The sequence below is a fragment of the Dendropsophus ebraccatus genome, chromosome 8 (genome assembly GCF_027789765.1).
Source record: "Dendropsophus ebraccatus isolate aDenEbr1 chromosome 8, aDenEbr1.pat, whole genome shotgun sequence".
Classification (NCBI taxonomy): Eukaryota; Metazoa; Chordata; class Amphibia; order Anura; family Hylidae; genus Dendropsophus; species Dendropsophus ebraccatus.
In genome coordinates, this window is record NC_091461.1 from 2,660,966 (window position 1) to 2,683,677 (window position 22,712).

Here is a 22,712-nt window from a genome sequence, read left to right on the forward strand (position 1 = left end):
CCCCTCACCCCCCTGCACAGTTGTGGCCCCTCACCCCCCCAGCACAGTTGTGGCCCCTCACCCCCCCAGCACAGTTGTGGCCCCCTTACCCCCCCAGCACAGTTGTGGCCCCCTTACCCCCCCAGCACAGTTGTGGCCCCCTTACCCCCCCAGCACAGTTGTGGCCCCCTTACCCCCCCAGCACAGTTGTGGCCCCCTTACCCCCCCAGCACAGTTGTGGCCCCCTTACCCCCCCCAGCACAGTTGTGGCCCCCTTACCCCCCCAGCACAGTTGTGGCCCCTCACCCACCTGCACAGTTGTGGCCCCCGGCTCCTCTACACCACACTACGAGCTGTGTTGGTTACAGGCTCACATCCCCGGCTGCTTCCTCCTCACATCCCTCCCATCCTCATCCTCCTGCAAACTTCATAACAAAGTTCTGCCTCCCCCGGTCATGTGACCGCCCCCTCCCCTCACGAGATTTCCCGCCCACAGTCACGCGGTTTTGGAGACGCTGCGTCTCCCACATAATAACGCACATAAAGCCGGCCCCGTACACCCCTGAGCGCAGTGTGAACACAGCCCACCGCCCCCTGCGTCGTGTATACACCGCTTCAGTGACGTAATCTCCCGTCTCTGTTTACATTCTCCTCAGGCATACAAAATGGCCGCCGGGAGCAGCTGAACGCGCATGCGCAGCGAGCGCCGCCAGACGGGACCCCCGGCGCATGCGCACCCCTCCTCCCTCTCCGTGTATGGACGTCATAACCCGGTGAAGATGGCGACAGGGGCAGTGGCTCTCGGTGAGGGGATAAGGAAACGCACCACAACGCCCAGCAATGCCGCATTATCGGAATATCGAGACGGCACAAAGGTAAAATGTGTTGTGCGTCAGATCGTGCAGGCCGGGCCGTAAACCGCAGGCTGGAGCTGACGTGACGTCACCTGCAGACGTGACGTCACCGCTGGCCTCATGATAAGCGCATATTGCTGGTGATAGATGTTTTACGTATCATAGAACACACCAGAGACTGTTCCTCTATCATAGGCTGCTGGTATAACTGCTGTAGCTATACGAATAAAGCTTTGTGATAACAGGAGCCCTACAGTCCCGCGGGGGCGTGGCTTAAACAAGAGGGCGTGGCTACAGCTAGGTAGACCAGCCCCTGAAACAACACAGACCCCAGGATAGGGCACCTACAGGTCACATGGCGGGAGATGAATTGTCTATAGAGATGACTGAACCCGAGCGTGTGATAACCGGTGGCTGATGAAGAACATGGATACAGCCTATGGCTGTCAGGATATAACATATACCTATCAGGAGGTGACGTGTGTATGCTATGGCTGTCAGGAGGTAACATGTGTACCCTATGGCTGTCAGGAGGTAACATGTGTATGCTATGGCTGTCAGGAGGTAACATGTGTATGCTATGGCTGTCAGGAGGTAACATGTGTATGCTATGGCTGTCAGGGGGTAACGTGTGTATGCTATGGCTGTCAGGAGGTAACATGTGTAGGCTATGGCTGTCAGGAGGTAACATGTGTATGCTATGGGTGTCAGGAGGTGACGTGTGTATGCTATGGCTGTCAGGAGGTAACATGTGTACCCTATGGCTGTCAGGAGGTAACATGTGTACGCTATGGCTGTCAGGAGGTAACATGTGTACCCTATGGCTGTCAGGAGGTAACATGTGTACGCTATGGGTGTCAGGAGGTGACGTGTGTATGCTATGGCTGTCAGGAGGTAACATGTGTATGCTATGGCTGTCAGGAGGTAACATGTGTATGCTATGGCTGTCAGGAGGTAACATGTGTATGCTATGGCTGTCAGGGGGTAACGTGTGTATGCTATGGCTGTCAGGAGGTAACATGTGTATGCTATGGCTGTCAGGAGGTAACCTGTGTACGCTATGGCTGTCAGGAGGTAACATGTGTACGCTATGGCTGTCACGAGGTAACATGTGTAGGCTATGGCTGTCAGGAGGTAACGTGTGTATCCTATGGCTGTCAGGAGGTAACATGTGTATGCTATGGCTGTCAGGAGGTAACATGTGTATGCTATGGCTGTCAGGAGGTGACATGTGTACCCTATGGCTGTCAGGAGGTAACATGTGTATGCTATGGCTGTCAGGAGGTAACATGTGTCCCCTATGGCTGTCAGGAGGTAACGTGTATGCTATGGCTGTCAGGAGGTAACATGTGTCTCCTATGGCTGTCAGGAGGTAACATGTGTATGCTATGGCTGTCAGGAGGTAACATGTGTATGCTATGGCTGTCAGGGGGTGACATGTGTATGCTATGGCTGTCAGGAGGTAACATGTGTACGCTATGGCTGTCAGGAGGTAACATGTGTACGCTATGGCTCTCAGGAGGTAACATGTGTACGCTATGGCTGTCAGGAGGTAACATGTGTACCCTATGGCTGTCAGGAGGTGACGTGTATGCTATGGCTGTCAGGAGGTAACGTGTGTATGCTATGGCTGTCAGGAGGTAACATGTGTACCCTATGGCTGTCAGGAGGTAACATGTGTATGCTATGGCTGTCAGGAGGTAACATGTGTACGCTATGGCTGTCAGGAGGTAACATGTGTATGCTATGGCTGTCAGGATATAACATGTGTATGCTATGGCTGTCAGGAGGTAACATGTGTATGCTATGGCTGTCAGGAGGTAACATGTGTATCCTATGGCTGTCAGGAGGTGACGTGTGTACCCTATGGCTGTCAGGAGGTGACATGTGTATGCTATGGCTGTCAGGAGGTGACATGTGTATGCTATGGCTGTCAGGAGGTAACATGTGTATGCTATGGCTGTCAGGAGGTAACATGTGTATGCTATGGCTGTCAGGAGGTAACATGTGTATGCTATGGCTGTCAGGAGGTAACATGTGTATGCTATGGCTGTCAGGAGGTAACATGTGTATGCTATGGCTGTCAGGAGGTGACATGTGTATGCTATGGCTGTCAGGAGGTGACATGTGTATGCTATGGCTGTCAGGAGGTAACATGTGTACCCTATGGCTGTCAGGAGGTAACATGTGTACCCTATGGCTGTCAGGAGGTAACATGTGTATGCTATGGCTGTCAGGAGGTGACGTGTATCCTATGGCTGTCAGGAGGTGACGTGTATCCTATGGCTGTCAGGAGGTAACATGTGTATGCTATGGCTGTCAGGAGGTGACGTGTGTACGCTATGGCTGTCAGGAGGTAACATGTGTACCCTATGGCTGTCAGGAGGTAACATGTGTACGCTATGGCTGTCAGGAGGTAACATGTGTACCCTATGGCTGTCAGGAGGTAACATGTGTATGCTATGGCTGTCAGGAGGTAACATGTGTATGCTATGGCTGTCAGGAGGTAACATGTGTATGCTATGGCTGTCATGAGGTAACATGTGTATGCTATGGCTGTCATGAGGTAACATGTGTATGCTATGGCTGTCAGGAGGTAACGTGTGTATCCTATGGCTGTCAGGAGGTAACGTGTGTATGCTATGGCTGTCAGGAGGTAACATGTGTACGCTATGGCTGTCAGGAGGTAACATGTGTACGCTATGGCTGTCAGGAGGTAACGTGTATGCTATGGCTGTCGGGAGGTAACATTTGTATGCTATGGCTGTCAGGAGATAACATGTGTACCCTATGGCTGTCAGGAGGTGACATGTGTATGCTATGGCTGTCAGGAGGTAACATGTGTACCCTATGGCTGTCAGGAGGTAACGTGTGTATCCTATGGCTGTCAGGAGGTAACGTGTATGCTATGGCTGTCAGGAGGTAACATGTGTAGGCTATGGCTGTCAGGAGGTAACATGTGTACCCTATGGCTGTCAGGAGGTAACGTGTATGCTATGGCTGTCAGGAGGTAACGTGTATGCTATGGCTGTCAGCAGGTAACATGTGTATGCTATGGCTGTCAGCAGGTAACATGTGTATGCTATGGCTGTCAGGAGGTAACATGTGTACCCTATGGCTGTCAGGAGGTGACATGTGTATCCTATGGCTGTCAGGAGGTAACATGCGTATGCTATGGCTGTCAGGAGGTAACATGTGTACCATATGGCTGTCAGGAGGTAACATGTGTATGCTATGGCTGTCAGGAGGTAACATGTGTATGCTATGGCTGTCAGGAGGTAACATGTGTATGCTATGGCTGTCAGGAGGTGACATGTGTATGCTATGGCTGTCAGGAGGTGACATGTGTATGCTATGGCTGTCAGGAGGTAACATGTGTATGCTATGGCTGTCAGGAGGTAACATGTGTATGCTATGGCTGTCAGGAGGTAACATGTGTATGCTATGGCTGTCAGGAGGTAACATGTGTATGCTATGGCTGTCAGGAGGTAACGTGTGTGTATGCTATGGCTGTCAGGAGGTAACATGTGTATGCTATGGCTGTCAGGATATAACATGTGTATGCTATGGCTGTCAGGATATAACATGTGTATCCTATGGCTGTCAGGAGGTGACGTGTATCCTATGGCTGTCAGGAGGTGACGTGTATCCTATGGCTGTCAGGAGGTGACGTGTATCCTATGGCTGTCAGGAGGTGACGTGTATCCTATGGCTGTCAGGAGGTAACATGTGTATGCTATGGCTGTCAGGAGGTAACATGTGTATGCTATGGCTGTCAGGAGGTAACATGTGTATCCTATGGCTGTCAGGAGGTAACATGTGTACCCTATGGCTGTCAGGAGGTGACATGTGTATCCTATGGCTGTCAGGAGGTGACATGTGTATGCTATGGCTGTCAGGAGGTAACGTGTATGCTATGGCTGTCAGGAAGTAACGTGTGTACGCTATGGCTGTCAGGAGGTGACATGTGTACGCTATGGCTGTCAGGAGGTAACATGTGTACGCTATGGCTGTCAGGAGGTGACATGTGTATGCTATGGCTGTCAGGAGGTGACATGTGTATGCTATGGCTGTCAGGAGGTAACATGTGTATCCTATGGCTGTCAGGAGGTGACATGTGTATGCTATGGCTGTCAGGAGGTAACGTGTAACCTATGGCTGTCAGGAGGTGACATGTGTATGCTATGGCTGTCAGGAGGTAACGTGTATGCTATGGCTGTCAGGAGGTAACATGTGTATGCTATGGCTGTCAGGAGGTGACATGTGTACGCTATGGCTGTCAGGAGGTAACATGTGTATGCTATGGCTGTCAGGAGGTAACATGTGTATGCTATGGCTGTCAGGAGGTAACATGTGTGACCTATGGCTGTCAGGAGGTAACATGTGTATGCTATGGCTGTCAGGAGGTAACATGTGTATGCTATGGCTGTCAGGAGGTGACATGTGTATGCTATGGCTGTCAGGAGGTGACATGTGTATGCTATGGCTGTCAGGAGGTGACATGTGTACCCTATGGCTGTCAGGAGGTGACATGTGTATGCTATGGCTGTCAGGAGGTGACATGTGTACCCTATGGCTGTCAGGAGGTGACATGTGTATGCTATGGCTGTCAGGAGGTGACATGTGTACCCTATGGCTGTCAGGAGGTGACATGTGTATGCTATGGCTGTCAGTAGGTGACGTGTGTACCCTATGGCTGTCAGGAGGTGACAGCTGTATCCATGGTTACCAGGACTCCCTAGGGCGGCCTCCATCTTCTGTGGCCTTGGCTGATCACGCGCCGTACACCCGGGTTGCCTCATCTATAAGCATCTACAATCCCTGCAGTCTCTATGGGGATTTCATATATCACTGAGCTCAGCACTTCAGGCCTTCCAGGGACGACTCTCCGGATTGCTGGGGGTCCGGGACCCCAATAGATCAGCTAGTTATGCTGCGTTTACACGGAGCGATAATTCGCCCGATCGTACGATTAACGATTTCGAAGTAACTTTTTTTTTTTTTATAACGATCAGTGTTTAGACGTTTTATCAATAAATCGTTTTGCCATCGCTTAAGGGTCCATTTACACAGTAAGATTATCTGACAGATTATCTGCCAAAGATTTGAAGCCAAAGCCAGAAACAGACTATAAACAGAGAACAGATTTTAAAGGAAAGACTGAGATTTCTTCTTGTTTCAAATCCATTCCTGGCTTTGGCTTCAAATCTTTGGCAGATAATCTGTCAGATAATCTTTCTGTGTAAATGGACCCTAAGCCTATCTCGCACATAGGTTTAATCGGTGAACGACTGTTTACACGGAACGATCTGCAAATTATTTGCGAACAATGATTTAAGAACATGTTGTAAGATCAAAATGAACAATTTCTCGCTCGTCGTTTGATTCGCCGCGTTTACATGTACGATTATTGTTTCGATCGTTATAGTGCAAATTCGCACGATAATCTTTCCGTGTAAACGCAGCATTACCCCTAGCAATCTTACACACAGCTACACTGTATCCATGGGGTATCTCAGCAGGCTTCATGGATATAGTGTAGCTCTGTGTGTATCTCAGCAGGAGTGGTGGATACAGTGTAGCTCTGTGTGTATCTCAGCAGGAGTGGTGGATACAGTGTAGCTCTGTGTGTATCTCAGCAGGAGTGGTGGATACAGTGTAGCTGCGTGTATCTCAGCAGGAGTGGTGGATACAGCGTAGCTGCGTGTATCTCAGCACGAGTGGTGGATACAGTGTAGCTGCGTGTATCTCAGCACGAGTGGTGAATACAGTGTAGCTGTGTGTATCTCAGCAGGAGTGGTGGATACAGTGTAGCTGCGTGTATCTCAGCAGGAGTGGTGGATACAGTGTAGCTGCGTGTATCTCAGCAGGAGTGGTGGATACAGTGTTGCTCTGTGTATCTCAGCAGGAGTCATGGATACAGTGTAGCTCTGTGTATCTCAAGCAGGCGTTGTGGATACAGTGTAGCTGTCTTGGATTACATTGTAGCTGTGTGTATCTCAGCAGGCATCGTGCATACAGTGTAGCTGCATGTATCTCAGCAGGCGTCGTGCATACAGTGTAGCTGCATGTATCTCAGCAGGAGTGGTGGATACAGTGTAGCTGCGTGTATCTCAGCAGGCGTTGTGGATACAGTGTAGCTCTGTGTATCTCAGCAGGAGTCGTGGATACAGTGTAGCTCTGTGTATCTCAGCAGGCGTCGTGGATACAGTGTAGCTCTGTGTATCTCAAGCAGGCGTTGTGGATACAGTGTAGCTGTCTTGGATTACAGTGTAGCTGTGTGTATCTCATCAGGTGTCGTGGATACAGTGTAGCTGTGTGTATCTCAGCAGGCGTCGTGGATACAGTGTATCACTCTACATGGTGCCATCAGAAGCGTCATACTGTGTAAGGGATTTGTTATATACGCATCTTCTCTCCTTATTATAATAGTCTTGAGGGTAATATACTGCGGCCTTCTGTTCTGTCTGTGATGATAAAGAGGAGACTGCTGTAAAGTGATCTGTACAGTCTGTTATCAGGGGTATATAGACATCAGGGGGCAGTCTGGCACGGTTATCGGGGATATACAGACATCGGGGGCAGTCTGGCACTGTTATCGGGGATATACAGACATCGGGGGCAGTCTGGCACTGTTATCGGGGATATACAGACATCGGGGGCAGTCTGGCACGGTTATCGGAGATATACAGACATCGGGGGCAGTCTGGCACTGTTATCGGGGATATACAGACATCGGGGGCAGTCTGGCACTGTTATCGGGGATATACAGACATCGGGGGGCTGGGGGCAATTTGTGTCCTTGCATCTATCTAGTGATGATCAGTGAGGCCTCGTGGAGCAGTATAATATAATATAATGCCTGCCCACCCAGCTATTATACTGCTCTGTGAGTCAGGGCAGACCGGGCTGATCTGCTGATCTCTCTGTAACTGAGATGTAGGGTTACATGCCATCCATGACGGATCATGTATGCCCGCACTGAGACCACCGAAGCAGATGCTGCTGGCAGACAGGGGAATCCTCAGTGTGGGAGCCCCCGGCTGTGATGCCCCGGCCTGCACACCCCCCCCCCCCCCCCCCCCCCCCCCACCTCCCCCGTGGTAGTCGGTAACAGAGTGTTTCTGCAGTGACGTATCTGTATTGTGCTGGGAGCCGGGAAACTGTTAGACTGTCGGCCGCTCAGATCTGCTGTATGTGGGGGAATGAAGAGTAAGGCGTGATTGTTGTGTCCTCTAGGCCACATTCCACTATCGCAGCCTCCTGTGTGACGAGAAACGCACCGTGCTGGATGACAGCTCCACCAGAGATAAGCCCATGGAGCTGATCATAGGCAAGAAGTTCAAGCTGCCCGTATGGGAGACCATCATCCGCAGCATGAAAGAAGGCGAGGTGGCCGAGTTCCTGTGTGACATTCCGGTGAGCGAACCTTTCTATACAATACAGGCGGCCGTAACATTGCAGCCTCCGGGCCCCCACAGCTCCAGAAAAACTCTCAGATTAGCTGCTTGGTTTTTCTTTCTATTTTTGAGATAAAAAAAGTGCACTAAAATAGAAGAAAAACCCCCCAAAGACAAATAGTGTGAGCCTGCAGCTAGCCGTGGGCATTAGAAGCAGGGTTACATTGGACTCACTGTGTGGAGCCATGCTCCAAGCATAGCACCGCTGGGGGGTGATGGGGGGGCCTTCCATGGAGCGGGATAACCGGTGCTCCGTAAGAGAGGAGATGCACTGCTAGATGTCTATAGACCTGATGACCAGAAAAGCCTTGTCTGTTTGACCAAGCCTTTATTTACTCCCAACAGTAACACCCACCCACCCCCATCCCGCCATCAGTGACTGTGACTACCGGTATTTGGTACAAGTGGGAACCCTACCAGTGCGTCTCCTCTCTTACTCAGAGCTGAGGATATGGCTAAAATTTTAGCTAGTGTGAAAGCATGGCCCTGTGGTGTGTCACCCATCACCCTCCCAGGCCCCATAACCCTGTGATGTGTTTCCAACCTTCTCCCCACCCGAGTCTGGTCTCCATAGCCCTGTGATGTGTTTCCAACCTTCTCCCCACCCGAGTCTGGCCTCCATAGCCCTGTGATGTGTTTCCCACCTTTCACAAATCCCCCCCCTAATCCCTGAGCCTGGACCCCCCTAGCCCTGTAATGTTACTTCCCCCTTGACCACATAGCCTTGTGATGCCCCCTTTACTCCACAGACCTCACAGATGATTGAGCAGATTAAAGTGTGGGGGATCAGGAGGCCGAGTCACCACCTTCATCTCTGTCACATTCCTGCCCTATACAAGCCCCACCCCCATTCCAGCTATGGGGAGGTGCTGTGTATAGTTTGGGTGTCTCGGGGTTGGTGGGCTCCATATACACGGGTGATTTAGTACAGATATATTATGCTGATCTATTCAATCCTTTTCCAGCACGTCATTGAATACCCTCAAGTATCGCGTAGCTTGCGCCGGATTGCGGCCGGACAGGACCCTCGTGATGGCCAGCGGCACTGCTGTGGAGGGATTGCGCAGCTTCATGACCACTCCCTTGGTTTTCCAGACCTGGATGCTCTGCAGAAGGAGCCTCAGCCCCTGATATTCGTCATCACTCTGCTGAAGGTAATAAGAGGTCTAAACTTCAGGTATAGTGTCCTCAGCTCGGAGCGAGAGGTCAGATACAGATAGATCCAAGTACATGACCTGCCGGGCAGCCACTCCCCTACTCCATCAGTGCCGCACTGAGGGAGGGACTACCGGAAAATGGCCCAAAGGATGAAGATAAGAAGCTTTCCTCCTCAGCGCTGTTTGGGCTATAGGGACATATCAGCAGGTTAGATGCTTCTTACGGCCATATAGACGGCCCAACAATACATGTAAACTGTCTACTAGGTACATGGCTCCATGATTGTGCAGTAAGGGTTGTGTGTATATATGTATGTATTTATATATAATCTCTCTATGTATCTATCATTAGTGATGTCTGTGCAGCCCTTGCTGTGTGACGATGTCTGTGCAGTCATGGTTTAAAAGTGTAAAATAATGAAGTAATACCTGTCTGCACTCCCCGGTGTTCTTCTAGTTGCTTCCATCTGTGCAGTGTCAGGCCACTCAGCCAATCACTGGTCGCTGCACTGTCCCATCTCAGCCAGTCATTGGCTAAGCGGCCAACCATGTTTAAAAGGCAACAATCACCCGATAATTTTTTTTCTTCAGATGATCATTGCCTGTTATGTGGAGCGATAATCTGCCGAATTGGCCCAATTTAGCAAATTATCGCTCCAGGTAACAGGGCCCTTAGGTTCCACCTAAGGGTCCATTCACACAGATTTGTTGAAACAATTTCTATTCAGATGACCTGAACAGTAAACCTGCTGGCTGTGAATTTTTTTTTCTTTACAATTTCAATCCCAAAAAGCCAGAACATTAGATGCGACTCCAGTATAGCAAAGAATCCTATTCTGCAAAAAGTCAGTGGAGCCTCGAAACACGGGTCTGGCCAGATATCCCTCCAGGGAAGGACCAAGCCAAGGGGCGGCTCCTGTTGGAGAAAATTAAAACCACGATATTAAAGGGGTCATCTACTCCTTTATGAATTGCTAGCTGGTCTTACTCCCCAAGTCCCCCTGAGTATTCTGAGCCTTCTCCTGTCTTTTTAGCTGCTGTCGTTCCTGTGTTAGATGTTTTTCAAAAAGCCGATCTATATCCAGGATAGCAAACTACATTTCCCATCATGCATCTCCCTGATTGGTCGGTTTGTGTACTCGCCCCCTTAGCTTTCTTTCCTGCCCACTGCTGTCATTACTATTGCACAGTAACCACAGGGCTGTTTTATTCACTGACTTTGCATCACATCACCCCAATATGTATTCTATACTAGCTGATGGTGTAGCAGAGCTGATGGTGTAGCAGAGCTGACGCCCCCATGGTGTAGCTATGTGCTGCATAATAGCATCTGTTTACCAGGGATGGGGATGTAGTATAAGTTTAGATCTCTGCTTGCTCACTGTGTATGAAAACATTCTAGTTCTGTCCAGAATCTAAGAACATCCATAACACTTACACTAAACAGAGCTGTGACACAAAGACAGGTACATATGGCTGCATTCACTGACGGCAATCAGATATAGAACTATAAGACAATATACAGAGCTGTGACAGAAAGACAGCAATCAGATATAGAACTATTACGCTTCATATTACAGAGACCTAGGCTCAGGGACACATGTAACAGGGCTCCAGATGGCGACCAAAATGGTCGCCAATGCGACTGATATCTTGCAAATGGCGCCCAGATTTATTAATCGACTGGCCCCGGCGGCGGCTGTCTCTTTAAGGACTTCCGCATGCTGCACCGAAGCACGTGGCGCCTCTGCGGCCGTCCGTCCAATGAATGACGGACGTGCTGGATGACGTGTGCGGGGACACGCTTCTCCAGTGACGTCATCCCGCACGTCCCTTCATTCATTGGACGGACGGCCGCAGAGGCGCCACACTCCTCCAGCGCCTCTCTCCCCCCCTCACCCGGCGGTTCTTCAAGTGCACCCCAGCAGCACCAAGATTGTGGATAGTGTGTGTGAGTACAACCGGAGGGACGGCAGGGGTGGCGGCCGGCCACTAATCTGTGTGGGGGGACCGCGGCCTGGGCGGGGGATTGGTAGTGTGTCTGTTGGCGGCCAGGTGCGGTAGTCAGTGCGGGGGGGGGGGGGGGGGGTGTATGTATATAAACTGCACAGTACCACTTCCCTCAGTGTCTGTATGTATATACACTGCACAGTACCACTTCCCTCAGTGTGTCTGTATACACTGCACAGTACCACTTCCCTTAGTGTGTGTGTGTGTATATACACTGCACAGTACCACTTCCCTCAGTGTGTGTGTGTGTGTATATACACTGCACAGTACCACTTCCCTCAGTGTGTGTATATACACTGCACAGTACCACTTCCCTCAGTGTGTGTGTGTGTGTATATACACTGCACAGTACCACTTCCCTCAGTGTGTGTATATACACTGCACAGTACCACTTCCCTCAGGGTGTGTATATACACTGCACAGTACCACTTCCCTCAGTGTGTGTGTGTGTATATACACTGCACAGTACCACTTCCCTCAGTGTGTGTGTGTGTATATACACTGCACAGTACCACTTCCCTCAGTGTGTGTGTGTGTATATACACTGCACAGTACCACTTCCCTCAGTGTGTGTGTGTATATACACTGCACAGTACCACTTCCCTCAGTGTCTGTGTGTATATACACTGCACAGTACCACTTCCCTCAGTGTCTGTATGTATATACACTGCACAGTACCACTTCCCTCAGTGTGTATGTATAGACTGCACAGTACCACTTCCCTCAGTGTCTGTATGTATATACACTGCACAGTACCACTTCCCTCAGTGTCTGTATGTATATACACTGCACAGTACCACTTCCCTCAGTGTCCGTCTGTATACACTGCACAGTACCACTTCCCTCAGTGTGTGTGTATATACACTGCACAGTACCACTTCCCTCAGTGTCTGTGTGTATATACACTGCACAGTACCACTTCCCTCAGTGTCTGTATGTATATACACTGCACAGTACCACTTCCCTCAGTGTCCGTCTGTATACACTGCACAGTACCACTTCCCTCAGTGTGTGTGTATATACACTGCACAGTACCACTTCCCTCAGTGTCTGTATGTATATACACTGCACAGTACCACTTCCCTCAGTGTCTGTGTGTATATACACTGCACAGTACCACTTCCCTCAGTGTCTGTGTGTATATACACTGCACAGTACCACTTCCCTCAGTGTCTGTGTGTATATACACTGCACAGTACCACTTCCCTCAGTGTCTGTGTGTATATACACTGCACAGTACCACTTCCCTCAGTGTCTGTATGTATATACACTGCACAGTACCACTTCCCTCAGTGTCTGTGTGTATATACACTGCACAGTACCACTTCCCTCAGTGTCTGTGTGTATATACACTGACTCAGAACCTGACTTGTAGACCACCTCACACATTCTAGTGGACTGTATATTGTTGTCAAGTTGCAAGCTTTTAAGTTCAAGTTCAGAAGAGTAAGCCTCATTAAAAGGCTAGCCAAGTAAAGTTGAAGTACTGAGTCAGACTGTATATGGTTGTCAAGTTGCAAATTTCCATGTTGAACGTTTTCAAACTAAGAAAAGAAAGGATCTAAAGGAGGAGGAGGAGGAGGCTGCCGTGGCCTCTGCACACAGTAAGTCCCATTTAACATAACATTAATTTTACATGTTTTAAAATGTTGGCGACCAAATATTCTATTTGGCGCCTACATTTTTCAGGTTAGGAGCCAATGGCTCCTAGGTAAATTTTTTAGTCTGGAGCCCTGTGTAAGTCTATGGAAGCAACACAGGTGCATGGAGATGATGCAGATAATGTCTCCTCGGGTCAGGTTACCAAGTCAATAGACAGCTAACCTGGCCCCCAGAGAGGAGATCACGTCTTGTGACTACAAAGGGAAGAGGGAGCTGAGCGTGGTCAGAGTGGACCCAGAGTATAGGATTTTAGACATACAAAGCCGATGAGGAAAAACAGGGAAAGGATGCAAGATCGGTTATACATGTATATTACACATAGGGTGGGATTGGGAAGGGGGATTGTTTCGAATATTGTTTTTGTTACTCGGATAACACCTTTAGGTGGCTTCTGCAGTCAGTATCCAACTCCATTTACGAGTCAATGGATAATCTGAGCCGCTCGGGAGAGCGTTGTTAGAATGACAGAGGCTTCGGGTACTTCTGGAGCCTCCCGAAGCCTCTGTCATTCTTCCGAAGCTCTCCTGAGCAGCCGAGCGTCTCCGATTAGACACTCTGCTGCTGGGGAGAGTTTTGGGCATCCCCAGCGCAGTCAGTGTACGTCACACTGGCTGCACCAGCAACAGGAGCGGAGGAGACGACGACGTGCGGAGGCCTGGAACGGGCCCGGATGAGTTAATGTTTTGTTTTTTTAAATGGTCACCCCATGGGGGAGGCAGGCCACTTTTGAGCTCCTGCCGTAAGGGGCGACCATACCCAGCGTATAAGACGACCCCCAACAAGATTTTTCAGGGTTAAAAAGTAGTCTTATACGCCGATAAAAAACAGTAGTCTGACAGCTCCCTCCCAATGTCCACAGCTGTATGTCTCGGGTGGAGGCTCCTCTGGTCACTGGGGAGTTAACATTCTGTTCTTTCATCTTGTGGGAGTCTGCACCCTTCAAGGGGCTAAGAGTAGATGTATCTTTCAACGATCTTCTCTTGCAGGTAGAGGAGCCGGGCTCGTACAGACAGGACGCGTGGGCCATGTCCGATGAGGAGAAGCTGGACGCCGTGCCTCTTCTCCACCAGGAGGGAAATCAGCTGTACAAGGAGGGGAACATCCCGGAAGCTGCTGCCAAATACTACGAGGCCATCGCCTGCTTGAAGTCCCTGCAGATGAAGGTAACTCAGTGGCGCCTCCTGTGCATTTAAACAATCATTGTACCTTTCTGTTCCTTTAAGATCTTTGCTTGGTATTAGATGAGAACGTCCACCGTCTATACTCCTGCTCATAGTATGGTACCATAGGCATAGTCTATACCACAGTGCAGTAGTTCTTGATGCCTGTATGGGCTGACCTCCATGTTTGCAGGGTTTTGCCCCATGACAGTCCAGATATTAGGAGCACTAAATATAACTGTGCTGCCTGAACCAGTCTGCATATATTCAAGTCATAGCTCCCCGCAGTCAGGGAGTTATTTTGATGTAGCAGAGTTGAGCCTGCACCACCACCGCTGTGTTAACCGTATGCTGTTTTATCATCTCAGGAGCAGCCAGGATCCCCGGACTGGATCGCTCTCGACACTAAGATCACACCATTGCTTCTGAACTTCTGTCAGTGCAAACTGCTGGAGGGCGAATACTACCAAGTGCTGGAGCACTGCTCCTCCATACTGAACAAGTACTCAGGTAGGTAGTGCTCCTCCACACTGAACAAGTACTTGGGTAGGTAGTGCTCCTCCACACTGAACAAGTACTTGGGTAGGTAGTGCTCCTCCACACTGAACAAGTACTTGGGTAGGTAGTGCTCCTCCACACTGAACAAGTACTTGGGTAGGTAGTGCTCCTCCACACTATACAATTACAATGTACGCGTTAATCTCTCACTAGAACCTGATTTTCTTCTGCTTCATATCCCTCAAACTGATTATTTGCCGACCATAGGGTCCATTTACACAGAGATTATCTGACAGATTATCTGCCAAAGATTTGAAGCCAAAGCCAGGAATGGATTTGAAAAGGAGAAATCTCAGGCTTTCCTTTATGACCTGACCTCTGTTTATAGTCTGTTCCTGGCTTTGGCTTCAAATCTTTGGCGGATAATCTTTCTGCGTAAATGGACCATATCTTTGTTTCGGTTGCAAAACGTTGCTTGCTTGCTCATTAGTTAGAACCACACATGCCATCTACAGATGAAGTGGTAGCCTAGGTCAAGAAATACTTACTCTATGATCATTTAGAAGTCTCACGCACAAAAGAGAAATCCACAAAGGGGTTCTTTAAAAAGTGGAAGACATTCATATTTACCTTACTCAAGCTGAAATAAAACAAGTAGTCTTGCCTTTCAAAGATACTAAGTGGTATTTGGCTAAAGATGTAGTTATACTGCAGAAAATAAAAAGTTTAAATAAAAATAAAAAATATTGGTGGAAGTCAGACAATGCGAGGTCGGTGAATAAGGGGGACGCAGTGAAATTACCAAGCGGCAGGAGTGTGCTTACACGTGGGAAACATGAGTTGTGAACAGAGGCATTGTCTTGTAGACGGCAGACATCTTTGGTGAGCAGGTCACGTCTCTTGGTTTTGATGGCCTTCCACAAAGACTGTTGTCAGTTTAATGAACACGCCTCGTAGCTTGGGAATCTTATTACAGATCTAGTAAAGCATCCAGCATGAAGTTGTGGCGGTATTACGTGGCTGACTTGTCATCCATTATAGTGGTGGACTGTAAATGACTGCTCACCACCCTGCTCCTGGCCTGAGCCATCTCTGTATTCTGTTCTAGATAACGTAAAGGCCTTGTTCAAGCGAGGACGGGCGCACGCTGCTGTTTGGAACGCAACAGAGGCCGAGCAGGACTTCGCCCGGGCTGTAGAGCTGGACCCATCCCTCGCTCCTCTGGTTGCAAAAGAATTGAAGAAGCTTGAGAAACTTATGAGTGAAAAAGATCAAGAGGACAAAGACCGGTTTCGGGGCATATTCAAATGACTGCTGGCAGCGGCCCCGTCATCTCTAGGTCAATACTCCATTGTGAACAGGTGACTTGCACAATATAATGTGGCCTTCAAGTCATTCTTTTAGCTGACCCATGTCTACGTATAAGCGCCATGTGGCTAATAGAATTGTACTTCTATTGTGCGGCATTATGACGGAGATCATGGCTGCTATTAAACCACAAGGAGGCGCTGGACATTGTCATCTTACAGTATACTGCTAAATCTTCTGTCCCAGGAGAACCACCCCGGCCCCCACTTTACCACACACTGGATTCTGCCAACAAGAGTAACTTTATTTGCTTATATATATATATATAAAAAGTGGAAAGTGTTTGACAAAGTGCAGAGTCGGAGGAAGGTCACGTACGTGCGTTGCGTTCTGTTTCGGCTAGGCATTCTCTCACAAGAGCTCTGGCATGAATGATACCTGCAGCGATACAAGACTGGGATTATCACAGCGTCACATGGCATCATCTGCTTTACGCTCTTCCATAGTTTTTCCACTCACCTCTTTTTAATCTCTCCATTGCACTTTTACTCCCAGCGTAAGTCGGTCTGATCTCTCGCCCCATCTCTTCAATGACGGACAGTAGATCGCTGTAAGTCCCCTGGGAGACGGCCTGTGATACAGCGGGCTTCACTCCCTGGTAATAGAAAGCTTATTTTTTACCTCCTTCCATGTTCACACATTAATATTTTATATTGTTTGTATATTTATATCACTGCATGCCAGTCTGTGTACTCAATAAATGTTACATCTACCTGCTACCTTCCTGTACCTGCTGTGTAAGATACTCCCATCTGCCTCCTGGGCACCGGCAATAGTGCCCTCGCCCTGTATCACAGCGGCCGCGTGCCCTCGCCCTGTATCACAGCGGCCGCGTGCCCTCGCCCTGTATCACAGCGGCCGCGTGCCCTCGCCCTGTATCACAGCGGCCGCGTGCCCTCGCCCTGTATCACAGCGGCCGCGTGCCCTCGCCCTGTATCACAGCGGCCGCGTGCCCTCGCCCTGTATCACAGCGGCCGCGTCACCAATTAACATCGGGGGGGGGTTACACATGGGTAACTGCTTGTAATCTCGCCTGAGGTTAAACGCTCGAATATAATAATCGTGTCACTCCTAAATTACTTTACTCTAGACGTAGAGGATGCCCCCTTGTTATGGTTACAGACCTAGGAGTAAGGAGACCACTACAAAGATCTCTGTACTGTCCATTCATATATTTGTACATTGGGATCAGATCGCCCCTAAGACATCTTGTCTCTAAACTAAAAAGCCCCAAACTTGATAACCTGTCCTGGTCCTGTAACCCAATACAAAAGCTGGACTGACCAGCCATGCTGCTGCCCAACCTTTCAGGTGTGAGACTTGGAGCTTGTTATCCAGTGCTCAATCCTATCAATAAAAACAGAGAAATGGGATCTTCCTAGTGTATTATCATAGGTATAAGGTGAGCTCAAGATAGAAAACTCACTCACCTGGTGGAGTTGTGCTAAACAGTAGGCACAACTCTATGGAGCGCTATTGGCATAAGGACACTGCAGCCAAGGCAGGAGCACCAAAGGATTGGTGGACATAGATGAGGAGCATTGATCCGATCAGGACCCGAGGATCAGACCGGCGCTGGTGTCACTATCAAACAGGATAACCACGTGCAAGTGTACTATATTAGGTAGCACATTGATGCATTAAATAATCCTTACAGTAAAGAAGAATATGTTACCTAACTTAGTACTCTTGCACGTGGTTAGCCCGTTTGATCGTGGCACCAGCGCCAGTCTGAAAGGAAAACTCCCTGGTCCTCGGGTCCTGATTGGATCACTGTTCCCAATCCAATCAATGAAAGCACAACACTAAATCATTCATTGCAGTAAACTATCTCAGATTGCCTATATAATACAGTACATATACATCACCAGGATGCACTGACGGCAGCTGTCGGGAGGACGATGCATCTTTCATCTTCGCCCGCTTAGGTCCAGCAAGTCTTATGGTGCGTTTACAAAGAAAGATTTATCTGACAGATCTTTGAAGCCAAAACCAGGAACAGACTGTAAACAGGGAACAAGTGAAAGGAAAGACTGAGATTTCTCCTCTTTTTAAATCCATTCTTGACTTTGGCTTCAAAAATCTGTCAGATAAATCTCTGTGTAAACGCACCATTAGTCCACAATTGAATAAAGACACCAGCTGCACTCCACGGATAGCGTTTGCATGGATAATGTCCATAGGTCTGCAACATTTCGAGGAACTCTGCCATCTTTCTCAAATATAAGAAAAGATGGCGGCGAAAGACGGCGGAGTTCCTCAAAACAATGCAGACGTGAGGATGTTATCCATGCAAACGCTATCTGTGAAGTGCAGCTGGTGTCTTTATTCAGTTGTGCACTTGCTGGACCTAAGCGGGTGAAGATGAAAGATGCATCGTCCTCCCGACAGCTACCGTCAGTGCATCCTGGTGATGTATATGTACTGTATAATACAGGCAATCTGAGACAGTTTACAGCAATGAATGAGATTGTGTCGTGCTTTCATTGATTGGTCCCATAACTCAGCCATTCCCTTGGTCACTCTCCTCTGCATATTGGACATTAGTGCAGTACTGGTGCTATCCATCATTTAACAGGTCTAACAGAGTCCCACACGTACTGTGTAAGACGAAAGGCCATTGCTCAGTGACTGCCGCCCACCACAAGCTGTTCTTATCCCTCAGATTGATACCAGCACCAGTGATTTTCCATCTTACATCTACTACAGACATCATCGAACCTTCTGTCACAGCCAACGCATTGTGTAACATTTGTCTGCAACTGAGCTGAGCTATTGTGTCCAACATTTCCAATGGTATCTGTAATACTCTTAACGGGACCTGTGATGCACATGTGAACTGAGACTCGTGCCGAAAACAGATGACCACCACATAGGAACCTGCTCAGTGTAGTGAGGGCCACACAGCTGTCCCCCTGCTCCTCTAATGTGTGGACACCACTAACCTGATCCTACAGCCATATGTTTGATCATAAAACCCCCCTCCCACTTAATGTTGCAGCAGTGTACCCCAACCCGTGACCCCCCCTTCATTCCCACTTGCCCCTCTAGTATGTTGTACTATGTGTATAAGCTCCACACATTCTCACCTGAAGGAAGCCCATGGATGGGGGTCCAAAGTCACTGAAGATGGGCCGGAAAGAGGAGACTGATACAGCTCCTGAAGGGGATGAGACCGCGGCTCCCGGAACTGCAAACCACATCAGATGAGGGGATGAGATGTTTATGGCTGCACACAACTATCAACCCACAGTATAAGCATTACAAGCCCACGGGGGGTTACAGGGGCCACACAAACAGGGACAAGGCTGCATTCACAGATGGGGATGGAGAAAGATTTGTGACAAAAAGGTAGAAGGATTACTACAAGAGCAGTATATAGGGACACATCACAGGAGCAGTATATAGGGACACATCACAGGCTCCTGTATAGTAAGAGCAGTATATAGGGACACATCACAGGCTCCTGTATAGTAAGGGCAGTATATAGGGACACATCACAGGCTACTGTATAGTAAGGGCAGTATATAGGGACACATCACAGGAGCAGTATATAGGGACACATCACAGGCTCCTGTATAGTAAGGGCAGTATATAGGGACACATCACAGGCTCCTGTATAGTAAGGGCAGTATATAGGGACACATCACAGGCTCCTGTGAGGGACAGCGAATCCTGAATACACCACTCACAAAAGTTAGGGATGTTTGGCCTGCAGGTGAAATGTCTGAGAAACATAGAAGGTTCTGGCTCCAGTAATGGGGTGTACCCCAACAACATGTCGATGTCGCTATAACTCATCATGTGCCCCCGAGCATCAATTACAACTTGACAACGGCGTCTCCTGCTGATCTTTTTCTACGCCTGACCATATACCAAACCTATGGGATCAGCTGAGTGGCTGTGTAGAGGCTGGTAACTCTGTAACCCGGAACCTAGATGACCTCAGGGCCGCCCATAAGGCGGAGTGGGGTGCCATGCCTCAGGCAATAAGGACAAATGACAATTTATAGGCCGTGACATGTTGTTGTAGTAAACACTAGAGATGAGTGGATTTACAATAGTATGGAAGCGCTTCTTAAAGGAGACCTGTCACCCCCCGTGCCGGGGTGACAGGCTCCCGACCCCGTTACAGCCCCCTATACTCACGTGATCCCGCCGGGTCCCGTTTCCTGAGCCGGTCGGGTCACGGAGATATCAGCGCCCAAAGCCCGGCGCTTGCTCCGTCATTCTCTACGGGCATCGGACTCTCCTGTCAGCGCGTGCGCCAGGCTTCGGGCGCTGATATCTCCGTGACCCGACCGGCTCAGGAAACGGGACCCGGCGGGATCACGTGAGTATAGGGGGCTCTAACGGGGGGTCGGGAGCCTGTCACCCCGGCACGGTCACTTTAACTAAACAAATAGCAGAGAAGAGCCGTCACTCACCAGCCGGCTTGTGGTAGTACCTGATGAAGGCCATGCTTGGCCAAACCACGTCCTAACTGTACCCGATGCTGTCTGCACTACAATAACTTAGCAGAATCTATTTGGTGAGGCTGCCGTATAACTGACTGCCGCTCCGGGTGCCTTGAAAAGCTGGATCCGATACTGGGAGAAGGTTTTCCAGCACCCAAAGCGGTCAGTTATACGGCAGCAGCCAAATATCCCGCACATATAGTGAGTAGTGTATATAGAGAGTAGTGTATATAGAGAATATGCCCACAGACTGAGCTGTACAATACACAACAGACACAAACATCCCATTGAACTTAGTGGGGTCCCTCTGGTTTCCTTTTTATCAGTCCCCATCAGACTGATACTATACTAAAATCTGTGTGTACGGTGACCCCCAGCACCCCGACTGATCGACTGCTTGAAGGGGCTCGGCCACGGCCAAACTACTGGCAGTGGCAGATGGAAGTTTTCAGCACTGTCCCGTTCATGCTGCAGTACCTCAGAGCACCACTCCTCGTAGTATGGCGATACAAGGATGAACACGTAAACCTTATAGGTGCTGCCACTCCTCAGATTTGCTGATTGTTGGGGGTGCAGGGAGTCAGACCACCATCAATGCAATATACGTAGAACTGGGGACAAGTATGGCTGCCGGGGGTCCGGGAGTGGTGATTGTGTGTGACCACTGCTGCCCCACTATCTATAGGAGCTGAGAACGGCGCTCCCCGCCTACGGGGGGGCCCGGCACAGAGCTCCCCGCCTACGGGGGGGCCCGGCACAGAGCTCCCCGCCTACGGGGGGGCCCGGCACAGAGCTCCCCGCCTACGGGGGGGGGCCCGGCACAGAGCTCCCCGCCTACGGGGGGGGCCCGGCACAGAGCTCCCCGCCTACGGGGGGGGGGGGGGGCCCGGCACAGAGCTCCCCGCCTACGGAGGGGCCCGGCACAGAGCTCCCCGCCTACGGGGGGGGGCCCGGCACAGAGCTCCCCGCCTACGGGGGGGCCTGGCACAGAGCTCCCCGCCTACGGAGGGGCCCGGCACAGAGCTCCCCGCCTACGGAGGGGCCCGGCACAGAGCTCCCCGCCTACGGGGGGGCCCGGCACAGAGCTCCCCGCCTAGGGGGGGGCCCGGCACAGAGCTCCCCGCCTACGGGGGGGCCCGGCACAGAGCTCCCCGCCTACGGGGGGGCCCGGCACAGAGCTCCCCGCCTACGGGGGGGCCCGGCACAGAGCTCCCCGCCTACGGGGGGGCCCGGCACAGAGCTCCCCGCCTACGGGGGGGCCCGGCACAGAGCTCCCCGCCTACGGGGGGGCCCGGCACAGAGCTCCCCGCCTACGGGGGGGCCCGGCACAGAGCTCCCCGCCTACGGGGGGGCCGTCATGGAGCTCGCTCTCGGATCCTGGGACCCAGCAGTCGGTCCCCGGTTAATTTACACTTCTATGTAATACACACACACACGACGGCTCTGATGTCATACCCCGAGTCCTCCACCTGTGGCGCTCTGGAGGTCACATGACTACCACAGCCTTCTGTCAGGGCATGATGGGAGTTGTGGTTCTGTGACCAGCGGAGGGTCATAGGTCAGAGAACACCGGGGCATGGTACAGTAACCGATGGGTACCGGGAGCACCTGTGCACACGGCCGCTCTTACCGGGGGTGACGGGGGTGCCCGGGGCGCTGCTGCTCCCTGACGGGGCCGGGGCGATGGGCTTGTAGGACATGCTGCCCGGTGTGTGCTCGCGGCTCTTCCCCCGGTGCTGTGCGGCGGCTCTCGGCTTGTCGGTGACGGCTCCGGTCGCTTGTCCCGTGTTCCCGGCTGTCTGCCTCCCGGTCCGGATGATAATGGCGCCGGCCGCTCTCTACCCCCTCACCTCAGCTCACCCGGCTCCGGCGGCCCCTACGCATGGTGACGTCATGACGCAGCGTGCCCGCCGGCCCCGCCCCCTCAGATTGGCGCCGCTTCCTCCGCTCACCTCACACACGGCGGGACCTGCGCGCTTATTGTGCGGTAATGGTGCGGTTATCTCATCCACACCTCACTCTCAGCTGCTGTCAGTGAATAGAAATAGCCCTTATTGTCCCTGTATGTTAGGAGGCGGTGTTCACACTAGTGTGGCAGCTCTGTCAG

General features: G+C 50.6%; 3 protein-coding genes across 5 annotated transcripts in view; 1 reads left to right on the forward strand and 2 right to left on the reverse strand.

Annotated features, from left to right (window-relative positions):
* The window catches only part of TMEM134 (transmembrane protein 134), a 34,105-nt gene extending 33,484 nt beyond the window's left edge, over positions 1-621 (reverse strand). For 2 of the 3 annotated variants that reach the window (XM_069979591.1, XM_069979595.1), the window contains exon 1: positions 290-419. The gene's annotated coding sequence lies outside the window, so the exon portion shown is untranslated. Of the gene's footprint in view, positions 1-289; positions 420-567 lie in introns of those variants that run through there. The other variant, XM_069979594.1, reaches the window with a different exon arrangement.
* Positions 622-713: 92 nt separating this feature from the next.
* Positions 714-16,867, forward strand: AIP (aryl hydrocarbon receptor interacting protein). The gene is made up of 6 exons (XM_069979590.1): positions 714-854; positions 8,073-8,252; positions 9,259-9,447; positions 14,109-14,285; positions 14,651-14,792; positions 15,889-16,867. The coding sequence occupies exons 1-6, from the start codon at positions 759-761 to the stop codon at positions 16,089-16,091; spliced, it is 987 nt and encodes a 328-aa protein (XP_069835691.1). The 5' UTR covers positions 714-758; the 3' UTR covers positions 16,092-16,867.
* CDK2AP2 (cyclin dependent kinase 2 associated protein 2) lies at positions 16,372-22,500 on the reverse strand. Its single transcript, XM_069979596.1, has 4 exons — positions 22,236-22,500; positions 19,238-19,338; positions 16,608-16,743; positions 16,372-16,526 (listed from the first exon to the last, which is right to left on the reverse strand). Exons 1-4 carry the CDS (start codon positions 22,303-22,305, stop codon positions 16,459-16,461), a joined length of 375 nt encoding a protein of 124 aa, XP_069835697.1. The 5' UTR covers positions 22,306-22,500; the 3' UTR covers positions 16,372-16,458.
* Between the last annotated feature and the right edge of the window lie 212 nt (positions 22,501-22,712).

Coding starts and splice junctions, on each gene's coding strand:
- AIP (XM_069979590.1), top strand. CDS start 759: ATGGCGACAGGGGCAGTGGCTCTCGGTGAGGGGATAAGGAAACGCACC. Junction 855..8,072: donor AATATCGAGACGGCACAAAG/GTAAAATGTGTT, acceptor TGTGTCCTCTAG/GCCACATTCCACTATCGCAG. Junction 9,448..14,108: donor TCGTCATCACTCTGCTGAAG/GTAATAAGAGGT, acceptor CTTCTCTTGCAG/GTAGAGGAGCCGGGCTCGTA.
- CDK2AP2 (XM_069979596.1), bottom strand. CDS start 22,305: ATGTCCTACAAGCCCATCGCCCCGGCCCCGTCAGGGAGCAGCAGCGCC. Junction 16,744..19,237: donor CATCCATGGGCTTCCTTCAG/GTGAGAATGTGT, acceptor TTCTATTACCAG/GGAGTGAAGCCCGCTGTATC. Junction 16,527..16,607: donor AATGGAGAGATTAAAAAGAG/GTGAGTGGAAAA, acceptor GTATCGCTGCAG/GTATCATTCATGCCAGAGCT.